General features: G+C 43.7%; 1 protein-coding gene across 3 annotated transcripts in view; it reads right to left on the reverse strand.

The window, feature by feature from the left end:
- Positions 1-304: 304 nt before the first annotated feature.
- Positions 305-12,381, reverse strand: part of LOC135366845 (ATP-dependent RNA helicase DHX33-like) — a 124,730-nt gene continuing 112,653 nt past the window's right edge. For all 3 annotated transcript variants that reach the window (XM_064599787.1, XM_064599788.1, XM_064599786.1), the window contains exons 13-23: positions 11,767-11,865; positions 11,129-11,203; positions 9,832-9,922; positions 9,576-9,641; positions 9,033-9,121; positions 8,643-8,709; positions 8,461-8,565; positions 7,558-7,691; positions 7,377-7,443; positions 7,195-7,304; positions 305-577 (exon numbers count right to left, since the gene is read on the reverse strand). In XM_064599787.1, coding sequence (XP_064455857.1) covers positions 490-577; positions 7,195-7,304; positions 7,377-7,443; positions 7,558-7,691; positions 8,461-8,565; positions 8,643-8,709; positions 9,033-9,121; positions 9,576-9,641; positions 9,832-9,922; positions 11,129-11,203; positions 11,767-11,865 — 991 coding nt within the window. In that variant the 3' untranslated portion in view covers positions 305-489. The remainder of the gene's footprint in view (positions 578-7,194; positions 7,305-7,376; positions 7,444-7,557; positions 7,692-8,460; positions 8,566-8,642; positions 8,710-9,032; positions 9,122-9,575; positions 9,642-9,831; positions 9,923-11,128; positions 11,204-11,766; positions 11,866-12,381) is intronic.

Genomic DNA, 12,381 nt, shown 5'->3' on the forward strand with positions numbered 1-12,381 from the left:
TGCATGCATAAAATTCATAAAATCAGCTGACGCATCCGCCCAATCCGCTACATGTTGATCTCGTGAGGCTTGTGTGGCATTGCTGGAGTACGTTTTGGACAGATCACTGCCTTTTCAGAAACAGCTTCATGTAGCTTACAAAATGCCCAACGCCAATTTCTAATGTCCAAAAAAACGAAGCCATTGACAAAATGCTCCGCAGTTCAACAGTAGTAGTGCCTTGTATCGGATTACAATCCCCCCCTCCTAAACAATGTCTACAGACAGCAGGGTGCGCCCGAACACGCTGACAAGAACACCAGTGTAAGCTCAAAATAAAACATTTATTCAGGCACACAGGTCCATGATAAATTCGATGCGTCCGTCAAAAGCAATAAAAACCAAAATGTAAAAGATGCACGCAGCTGTAGGAATCTCTCGGTGATCATGAAATGTCATCCATAAGGCTTTACAGTTATCATTTAGGACGAATTCATTGATGTCCTGTTGTCAAGAGTCGTGAGCTGCTAGTCGTTTGCTCTTGAAGTACTGTGGTTCCATGTCCAGCAGCCAATCGGGGTCGACCACACTCAGATTCCTGCGAAATAATTATAAGAATGTATGAACTCGGTGTAAATATATTCTCAGTTGGACAATGCAATCTCTTCATTATGAAGGTGTGAACACTAATAAGGTTCGTCGGAACTTTGTGTACAGTTGTTTACAGATGAGCTCTCTGGCGGCGTAGACAAGGTCCACGAGACGTTCTTCTTCGGCCTCCTCAGGACACGAGAGAGAGTGATACCGATCTTGCTGTGTCTATCAGACATCTTCATGCAATAGCCACTAAGTTCTAAAATGCGGTGACCCCGAAAACGCAGGCGCCTTCGTGTTGTCATGCCGTTACTAGCTCTACTCTTCGTTAGCCACATGAAATAATCTAACACAAATAGCCAGATGTGCACGACGATAGGGAACCGCAAATAACGGCGCTGCAAGTATAAATTAGAGCGCCAAACTGCGACCAACCTAGTTTTACATTTTCAGCTTCCCCCCGTTGCGTAAGTTTCTCACTGGCCTTCTAAGATAAGGAACGCATGCAAAGTAAGACAAATAAAAGGCAACGCGGCAGAGAGCAGTTCCAGCGCTGATTAGGCAGGATGGCTATCCTCTATCCGCAGGGAAACACGTCGGCAAAACGTTTCCTAAACTTTTGGCCCCATGACCGCGCCGCACGCGAAATGCCGCCGGCTGTACAACGATGAGGCGGCGGCGGCTTCAAGAATGAGAAATGAAATATGTCCTACACTTGTCAATTCGTAGAAATCATAAGGAGATGGGCGAGAACTAGAAGGAAAGCTGGGAGGGTGGGAGGGAGAGAGAAGTAGGGGAGAGCAAAGGACTTGTACGGAGGCGATACCCGCTCCCAGCGTCGAAGTCTGGGAGGCGCCATGACCGACACGGTGGATTCGGCCACGGCCTTTCCACGCGTGAACGCCACTCCGCTTCGGCCCCCTGGTATCCAATCCAATCCAAGTCGTGCTTCCTTCTGCTGGGCTCCGCGTGCTCCGCCGTGTGCGAAGCGTGTTTTGCTTTGTCTGCTATCATCACGTGCGCTTGCATTGCTTTCTATTCCGCAAGGAATGGCACATGGAGCTTGTAGGAGATACCGTTCGTAACATGTTAGGCCTACCGTATCTATCATGGCGGCTGGCTTGTCGAGACGCCACTCTTCGCTAGCTTGGTTTCTATAGCTGTTATGAGAGTTCTATGTGTCAGTCAGGCGCTTAGCATTTGACGCGTGAGAAAACGCTGTCGTCTGCTTTCTTATGTCCAGAGTCAGCTGCTTCCGGCGTTTATTGGGAGCAACCTTATTAATTACGGTTACAGGCTAGTGAACCCATCGGTTCCAGACAAAACTTGCTAGTTACAATTTTTTCATCATCTCCCAACCCTTCACCTTTATCTCGGTGGCGCACCCTCGCAACGCAATCTACAAAGGTGCAGCAGCTCCTGCCCAAATACGTCGCTATGGAAACGAAGACAGACGTGAACGCGTGGCTTCTTTTTTTCTTCAGAACTACAAAGGCCTGTTCAACCAGATTTTACACGTGTCACCTACACGCCACTCACAAGTGCGGTACAATTCTAATCTCAAAACCAATCGATGGCTCCAGACTATATGAGTTGACGAACTGGGTTGATGTCCATGCACGAGCAACGTTGCTTTAACGACTGCTGCGAACAACAATACTCTATTTGAACGATAGTAAATCAGGCGCTTCATCACTATAGACAATGATCTACTCTAGTGCTCCCGATTGCGCTATGTTGCTAGCTCACTGTCGAGGTGATTGTGAGCCTCCAGTATTTTTTTTTGTTGTTTCATGTTAGCGCCGCGAAGCAACTGTGACTACGAGCGGCGTACACACGTGGACAGATGGAAAGAGGACAGCAGGAAGGAGTGGGGGATAGGGGGTTAGTATGCGTCCTGGGGCGACTTCAGGGGGAACTGTATGTTCCGACACTCGTTTGAATAGTCTACCAGAAAACCCAGGGAAAACCCCTAGACACCACAGCCGGTGCGGACCCCGCGTCACCTCCCAGTCTCGGCGTGGAAAGTGGTCATCCTAACCACTATGCCACGGGAGCTGGTAGTCCAGTGTAGTCTGCATGTGTGAAAACCAGCTCCCCAATCTACATATGCAGAAGGAATCATGCATTCGGTATGACCGCTAGACGTTTCCTATTTCCTCTTTGGTTGAGTGACTGTGTTAGCCTACTTGCTTTCCGAGACAACCTAGCGTAGAGAAAAGAGACCACACACACAAAAAAAGTAGTCAGCCGATGCTGTTACATCCTATTCAGGTATACTACATGAGAGGTGTTAAGTTCCCCATTTTATGAGATAGACTAATGGATATGCTGTAACACCGTCGAGGTTAATGACATTGGGAGAATGATTGCGATAAAACATTCGCACGTTATGACCCAATCGCGTAACGCAGTTCTTGTACGAATTTTCTGTCTTGTTCGTTTGGTATTCGCGCCGCTGAAGGGAAAGAAACGTCGCCAGTGCAGACGCAGCCTAACACGTGTGCCCTCTTGGGCACGTAGGATAAACCAGTTATCATCATGCAACTTGTGTAATTGCAAAAGCACTAGCAACATTAAAACGGCAAAAAGGTTGTTGCTTTCTACGTTTAGATACTTCAATTTTCATATTTATCTTAAAGGAACTGCATGTATACTGCAACAGCTTAGTTCCTTTAGAATTTCCTGTTTCTCCTCTACATATGATCAGAGTGAACGCTCATCGCCTTTCACTACCCCACGCCAACTTGTATTCGAATTGATGGTCAATCTTAACTGCTTAGAAGTAACTTCATTCCCCAGGACTGCTCACAACATCATGTACACTGTGTAAAAAAACGTAAGTGACACTAGCATAACTTTTAAAAGGCAAAGTTCAACCTGCTTGCATGATGTCTCACATACGTCCATATATCCTAAAGAGCCGTTCCTGGGATATTCAGTGGATCTACGAATGACTAAGAAGTGCTAGTCCACAGAACGTCTCCTGGATGTCAATGGGCTCTGTGGCAAGGTCCGTGGGATATCCCAACGTCCCAAATGGGATATCCCGTAGACAGTTTCTGGACATATACGGTTTGCTGGGTATTTCGCGCGCGCGGTTCTCATCTCCTGTCCAGCGGCGTCCGCGACCATTCGTGGCACTGCAATCGCGACGTTGTGACGACATGGGTCGGGTCGGATCGGATCGGATCGGCTTCAGAACGCTGTCGTACTGCTCTGTTCCGCAATGTAAGACAGGTTGTGGGAAAAAAGACGCGAGCTTTCATTATGACCCTACCGACAAACAAAAGCTTCGGAAGGAATGGCTAATAAAATTAAAATGGGGAGAGGAATTTCAGGCACATTTCGTGCCTGCAGCAAGCATTTCAGTGAAGAGGACTTTGAATATCCCGCCGGCATCGAAATGTTCGATGGCAGATTTGTCAGTGGTAGCTCCACAAACTCTTTTCTGTTGTGAATGTGCAGCAGCACGGCAACTATGTGAAGAAAGCAGAGGCATAAAAGGAAAATTAAGGGCCACTTTTAACACTACAATGCACAACCAAACGTTCTGTTGCCAGTGGGGGAAACAGTGTACAGCAGGCAACCACATTACTGTGCACCCCATTGTCGTCTTACAAGTGTGACCTGCCTCCAAGTTGTTGCCTCCTCCGCGTTGCGCTCTTGGAGTAAACCGAAATAAATCGAAATTAAGACGTGATACCAAGGCCTGGCAAGGTATTACTGGTTTTACCGCTACGCCAGTGCTCACAACAAAACACAGTTCAACAAGGAGTTTGAGCCCTTTGAGAAGGCACAAATATCAGGCATGCCCCACATTTCCACATGCCATAGCCACACCAGCTTATTTTGCAATGCTGAAGCTCAGGTTCTGCCTTCAAGCTCACACCCCACTTTGTGCGTGCATGATGCACTCTCCACCTTTCTATTATCGATTGCCACATGCAGTTCGTGAGGGTCCTGGCTCGGTGATGATGCATGGAACACAAGTGCAATGAAAGGCATGCACACATTGCCATAGGGTACAATGCCACACTCAATGACGTGTTCAGCTTTCAAGACTCTCTCTCCATGAGGCAAAGATGGTTATTCTGTGACGTTCCACACATAAAATTTTGTTATTTTTGTTACTATGTGTTGTTTTATATCTACATTTTCATTTGATTGATTGCAAAATAGAAAATACCTTTTCATCTGTTTGTGGGTTTTCCATTGGTTTCGAAGCTGGCATCTTCAAAGCGTGAGCGAGAATATGAAGAGGTCGCAGGTGTTTAAACTGCATTCCCAAACGAGCAATTTTTAAATGCGAGTGAGAAAATGTGGCTTACTTCTTGATTTAATATTCCCAAACTAGGGCGCCATTGAGCGAGAACGAGAAAAATCGGCAGGTATACGGAGCAATCACTGTTTCACTGAAGGAGACACCGTGCTCCGGCAGTGTCGATTGCTCAGAATCCTACCCGTGACATCACGGTTCCATGTTCCCAAGGCGGTGCCACTGCAAGACCTCAGCGCCAACAGCGGGCATGTCAGCGTCACTTTTTGAACAAATCTGCTGCCAACTTAAGCACGCTTTCGGAAGGACGTTTTAAAAGCGCAAAAGGCAATAAGCGATCACACGCTACTATGGTAAATGAAATGTGATCGTCAGTGCCCCACTGCTTATTTATTTATGGGACTACCTCACCAGCAGGGTCATCATGTTAAGGGGAGAGCCATGCAACAGAATCCAACCAAATACACTCCAAAAAGAACAGAAGTAACACAAAAGAATAGCAGTCACACAGTAAATACACACGAAGGATGCTGACAAGATCTTCTCAAAACATATTGAAGCCTACAAAGGCGACTAGCGACTACGACTATCATTGCATTCATTCGTAGTGTATGAAAAAAAAGAGAGAAAAGAAAAGACAACACAAAGAATAACTTATCATCAACTTTAAATGGATGGCCAAGTCTGTACGGTACTGTAAAGCCCTTAAAAGAGTACAGAGTGCCGTCCAAAATATTTTCAGTTTAAGACGCCTGACGAAAGTATATGCATCAATTTGTCGAACAGCACAAAAGGTTTTGATGCATGCAATTTCTTTTTCCCAGAAAAAAAAAAAAACGTACACAAACACAGCCGTGCTCATTCACTCTCGACTCGCCCCCCGGGGTGTAACAAGGAGGAGAGGGATGACCTATGATGTCATAACGTCTACGGGGACAGTTGAGGTTAGCGCATGTCTTCTTTTTTGTGTGCATGAGGGCTTCCTTCTTTTGTAGACAATAAAGCTGTTCCCTAGGGGAGGGGGGAGGGGGTGCAGGGTGTCTACTAAGGTGTACCCTTCAAATTCCCTGGCCTTTCCAAGTTTTCACTGACTCTCTGACAAAAACAAAAGGGACCTTGGTGCCTGCTGTTATGTTTTGATACCCCCACATCCTTCATAAAACAGGTCTATTGAGAGATCAGTAAAACTGACCTACTTTTCTGCCTCTGAGCTTTGTCGTATTGGAGAACTGCTACCCGCGGCAACTTTGCTGGGGCGGGGCCACTCAACCACTCATCCGCACTCGCGATTCACTGCACGTCGTGACAGCACTTGTCCGCGATTTTCCCTGACTTGAGCTGCCTCTTTGGCAGATTCCCTGACAATCCCCTGACTTTTCCAGTCACGTCAAAATTCCCTGATAATTCCGTTTTCCAGGTTGTCCAGGTGGGTAGGCACCCTGGGTACCTACCTAGGTAAAGGGTGCCCGTGAGCATGGAGGATTTCATTGTTCCGCGGGAGCTTCCCTGTGAGCAATGCTTCTTCAGAGCACTCAACAGCTGACTAGCAGACGATACTATGAACCAATCAGCAAGCGCGGACAGTTTAGCGTTAGTGCAAGGTCACAGGCTGGTACTGCTCTCCACCACCGTTACGCACAGTCGCTTTTTGCGGCGTACTTTAAATTCAATTCCTGCGATAATTATGACTCTGTGGGGGGAATTACTTCTCATGGTGCATTTTACTGGCCTACTTAAGTTTTATAGAAAGAAAAAGGGCGTTAAAATGACTTCTGCGCTCCTTTAATGTTTGGCAGCTCCTAATTTTCCCGAAAATTCCGAACTTCAAGGGCATTCAAAGATTTGACACTTCGGAAAGTATGGTGGAATGGAAAACTGTCTTTACAGTTAGTTGTGCAGGGTACTGGTAAGCACTTGAAGTGCTTTACAGCACAAGCATGTGCAATATGCTTTTATCAAATGCAGTATGAGAAATCCCTGCCTTATCAAGAAGCCAATGAAGCCACACATTTTTTCATCCAGAATTTGTGAAATTATATCCCCCTACTGAAAAAAATAAAAAACTTATGCAATGCAAAGAAAAAACTTTTAAGAAGTGAAAAATCGATGTAAAGGAAATTGAAAAAATATCCCCTCTGCCTGTTTCGCAAAAAACTGGGAACCACAAACATTTGAGTTGGTTTTGGAGTACATGAAACGTAAGGTGAGGTAAGGACTAAAAGATTGGGCATTAAAAAATGTGCGAAATGAAGGGAATACTTTAATTTTGACGTCTGAATTTTCAGACTTTTAGATATACTTAATATATATATATATTTTTTTTCACATTTCATCTGACTTACTTCATGTAACACTTAGTAGTTTCCACCATCTCTGTGTATATGATGCACGACGGTGATGAAGAGAAGAGCGAAGATGAAGGATGAATGTACACTTGTTTTCTGGACTCAACCTGCAGGGGGTGCGAAACAGCAGAGTGTTAGTTTTTCGCTGTCATTTATGTGACATTGCCAGTATGTCTTACGGTTGTATAGTGTCCCTCCTTTTGCAGCTCAGCAACATTTGTGAAGAGTCCTGAGATCATGCACTTCCTAAAACCAAGAGATAATACTATTTGAGTTCAACATTCTGAAGCATTCCTTAATTGTGTGCTTCTTTTCCTCATGCTTCTTTCAATACATATAAATCTAGAAAATTCTATCTACCTGACTGCAGCAGTGTCCTTTCCACATGACTTCAATGGAACATCTGCCTGTGCACAGAGTGCTGCAAGTTGGCGTCGAATGTCCAGCACTTTTATCATATTTTTTCTATTCACAAAGTTCTCTTTACACCATTCCTGCAATGAATGCAGAACGGTAATTACGTCATGGTCATGATACATATCGTGTCATAGAAAATGCACCACTTAGCACACTTCTGTGCAGCGATTTTAGCATACATGCTTTGGTTCACATAGCATTATCAGAGCAATGCTGCCACATTTCATTGCAGCCTCTTCTTGCACTGTCCCGATCTCATACAACACTGCTAAAAACATAAACGGGATGCGGCTAAGAGTGACTATTAATACAAGGAGGAAAAAAAAGTGAAGGGCGCTTCACATCCTCAATCCCTATGTCTTTTATTTAGGACTGTATTAGAGAAACACACAATTCAATTGATTAGATGACTAGCATACTATAAATATCGTAACTGCCTCTTTAATTAAGTGAAAAATGACACAATGAGAAAGTATCAACAGAACAGTTTCCATCTGGACTTGTACTAGAGCTCCACCTCTCACATAGCTCAACTAAGCCATGTAACAAAGCTTCTCCCTACATGTCAGTGTGTTTCAAAGAAATACTAGTCCTGTGTGCATTAAATTTCGCCGAAACAGCCAGCCAACTAATGACCAGTAAATTGTGTTTATATAAGTGTCGCAACATACCGAACAGTTGCAAGTGCAAGTTACTTAAATTATGCATTCTTTTATCTTCTCATTTTCATTTTCAGTCAAATTCTTTTGCAGCTCATAAATCTTTCCAACAAATGTAATTTTCAGATCCCTCTTTGAAGTCTTATTATGCAATTCTTCATCCGCTAACAAAATATGTTGCACTTGCCTTGTTTCCCTTGACACCTTTGAAACCTCTGAATATGTTCAGCAATGTGATGTGATCACCTTCGTTTGACTGGAACTTTTTCCACGTTTCGTTCCTGCGGTCCCTCTGGGGAATGCGGATGCATTATTACACGAGAGAGTCCACACGAGGTTGGACAGCTAAGAGCTTCGAATGGAACTTACATTTTTTTCTGAGTAGAATAGCACAGAATCTCCTGACAACATTGAAATTATTGTGAGAATCTCCTCCCTGTTCAAAAGAAAATTGGGAATCATGCTTCTGTCAGTGTGGCTGCCCAGTCCCCAACAGCAGCAATGTGTTTCACCAACAAGCAAAAGCATGGGCTCAAGGTATAGACAACACTGACCCCGCGGGTAGGTAAGGGGACGTGGCTTAAACAGTAAACACACTGTACATCACACTTCTTACATGCATCATTGTTACTATTTCCACAATATACTTCCACATTCTTTTACTTGTATTGTTTGTTGCTTCTTTATATTACTTTAAGTCCGGTCACAGCTTGGGTAATTTCCACTTCTTCTTCGTATACCGTGAGAAAGGGTGCTTACGTGCAGCCCAATTCTTGAGAGGCCAGGATTATTTTTGCAAAACGAGGTTCCAATGGAAATCTTGCCATCTTTTTCCCAAGTGGTGACAGCTGTAAGCACCAAACATAAATCTGGATATAGACCTGGGATCTCTTAATGGTCCCATAAACCTGGGGGCATCACTATTTCTAAGAAAAGAAGAAGATAGCTAAAGATATCAGTTTAAAGAGCTCTGCATGTAGATGGCAGTGCAAAGCTCTTCATGCAGGCAAGCAACATGTGAAGGAGCATTGCAATGATGCAACACACTTTCTTCTTTCTTAAAGCTTCACACGGTTACACATCTCACACAGTGTTACATACAAACTGGCATTCACACCCATAGTAAAGCGAACATGCTTGTTGCATATTATGAAGTTGAACGCTTTATACTTTTAAGCAGGATGACTGCAGGAGAGTGCCAGTAGAAAATCAGGGGACTTAGCTTAAAAATGTTCTGTTCCACATGCAAAACGTCACTGAAAAGGCAGAAGAGTAAGCAAAGCCTCATTAAGGTAACCTCACCCGTATTGTGTCAGCCTTTTCCAGCGCTCTGAACTGGTGAAGCCGTGTCATCGCCTCTACAATGTGCTGCAAGATTAAACAAAATGCGATCAAGAAACATCACCTGCACAGTTTTAATCTTTGTCACACGTAGTGCAATTTATATTCCTGCACAAAGTGCAGTTACATAATTAATACATTTCATACTCATGCATGCGTAGTTGTAAGATAGACATTTTATCCACTTGAGTTGAAACTCAGCAAAAACAAAGCATACGTGTTGGGATGGCTTGTCCATGAAATCAAAACCAAAGATGTCACTAATCCCGATAGCAAGCATCTGTAGTACCACCCCAGAAAGGCTGCACCTGCAAGTGAATTAACAATGTCATATAATTAATTCTAAACTGAAGAGGTAACAGTATTCAATAGGGGTGTGCTAATATTCGAAATATTCGATATTCGTACCGAATAACGGTACCGCGCTATTCGCATTCGAACCATATAACATTTCATTGAATACGCGAATATATTCGAAATTCCGCAAGCTGGCTTGAACTCATGCCTCTGAGCGTTTGGCGAAGCCTACCTTACAATTCTGCGCCTCAAGTATATCCTGCAAGGTGGCTTCACCTCATGCTTCTGAGTGTTAGGTGAAGCTTACTTTACAGTTTTGCACGTGCGGACGTGATGATATCCTGCAAGTTGGCTTCGCCTCATATCTCCGAGCATCATGCGAAGCCTGGTTTACACTTCTGCCAGTGCCGCGGGGTTGCAGGCATGGTTTAAAAGTGCGATTTGAGGGATCACTGAAAATTGCCACTTTTGAGAAATATTTTTCTGGCAAATGTTGGCAGGGATGTTTAAGTTGGTTTAATTATTTTGAGCTTTGGCTGGACCAGCTATGACGCCATAGAAAGAGGGATTTAATCACACAGCCAGCTACGTTATGTCTGGAATTACAATTTCCAGGACAAGTCTAGCACAAACGAAATTCATCAATGAAATATGTGTAGTCAGTCAGTTGTCAAGTTGCAGTCAGTCTCACAAACTACAACTGAGCACCAGGATACAATGCAAGCTTTTGCTTACTATTCAGTAATAAGCACACATTTTTGTGTGGTATTCGTCATTATTCGATTTGCTACTATTCCAAGATTTTACTATTCGATTCGTATTCGATTCGAACCCAAAAATCACTATTCGCACAGCCTTAGTATTCAATGAGTTTACATCTAATACAATCTCTTACAGTAGACCCCCTTTTTTTTGTTTAATAATCAGTCTATTTTTGCTTGATAGAGTTCACCGTTCATTGATTCCTAGGATTCGCAGAGTTCGGTAACGCTGACTAAAGAATTTCAAAGCGAATGCAATTAGCAGAATGTATTTCTAGTCCAGTTATCATACACGTAAAGTTATAAAAGAAAGAAATGGACCCTAGACAGGTTCAGCCCCTCTTCACTGATCACCACATGAAAGAGAACATAAAGCAGAAGAGGCAGCCAGCACCAGGAACAGAAGGTTCAACAAATTTTCTCAAAGCAGATGCAGTGTGGATACAGTGAACATACCTTTGTATCTCCGGAACTGTGAAATCTTTCATCTTGTCGAACTCTTGTCTCGTGAACAGCCTGTAGCAGATGCCACTGAAATAACGACACATTGGAGTCGCCAATGGACAAATATTGGTCACTACTTAGGCACAGACAAAGGTGGACGCCATGCTGAAAAGCTGTATTACTCAGCTATTCCAAGAAGGTAGATAGAAAAATCTGCAGGTCAGAAGCCACTGATATATATCTGTATAGAATAGGGAAGCTATCATTTGAAATATAACCAAGTTATCAAATTCTCAACTAAGGACCCTCGAGAGAACAGATTCTGGTGTAACTAACATAATTAGGGCCTGACTTTTTAGGGTTAGACCCGATTACGCCCGATATTTACCCCCACAATTCAAATCAACAAAAACACGGTTTAACCCGATATTTCCCCGAAAACTGCTGGACCAAAAGTTTCTAGCTCCAGTTACAATGGAGATACACTGTATGGCTCCACAAGATGAACGATAAAATTATTAGGGTCCCAGAACAGGTTACAGGCGACAGAAAGCAAAAATATACAGTAGAGTCCAAAACGGTGAAGTAGCGATAAGAGCATCACACTTTATAAATCACCCTGGTGGTTCACTGAACGAAAAGAGACTCACCTACACTCCCGTCCGGCACGCCCTGCACGCTGCCAAGCCTGGGCCTTGGATATCTTTTGAACTTTTAGCATTTCAAAACCAATCTTTGGGTGAAATAATCTGGACAGAACACATGTACTTCCGTAAGTACAGTACAGTGCTTATCCTTTCGAGGAACATAGACCACTTATTTCTCACACCTTTTTCTCTTCAAACTGACTAGAAATTAGTTACTGGGAGTGGTCAGTAGACATGCTGTTTCAGTCGAATTATACAGAAGTGAAACGACATACAAATGGCTACTGAATCAGGTACCTGAGCAGCTGTACATATTTTATGGCTGTACTTAATCAAATTATTCGTGTGTTACACTCGGTGGCTTGCACAGAACACTGCTCACACTTTAAGTAGCAATAGTTGTGCCTATTCCACCAACGAAACCTACTCATAGCAACATGTAGTGCTCAGGGTGGTGGTGGTGCTTTTTTGTGTTGTCCCTCATGTTAAAGTTTTAGCACACCAACACGCCCAAGGAAACATCTTAGTGTCCACTCATAGCAGCGCTACTACAGCACAATACGTTATTCAAGTAGGTCAGCTGTCTTTGCAGCTCCATAGCTTCCCTCTCTCCTCTAT

Source organism: Ornithodoros turicata, chromosome 8, assembly GCF_037126465.1.
Source record: "Ornithodoros turicata isolate Travis chromosome 8, ASM3712646v1, whole genome shotgun sequence".
NCBI lineage: Eukaryota > Metazoa > Arthropoda > Arachnida > Ixodida > Argasidae > Ornithodoros > Ornithodoros turicata.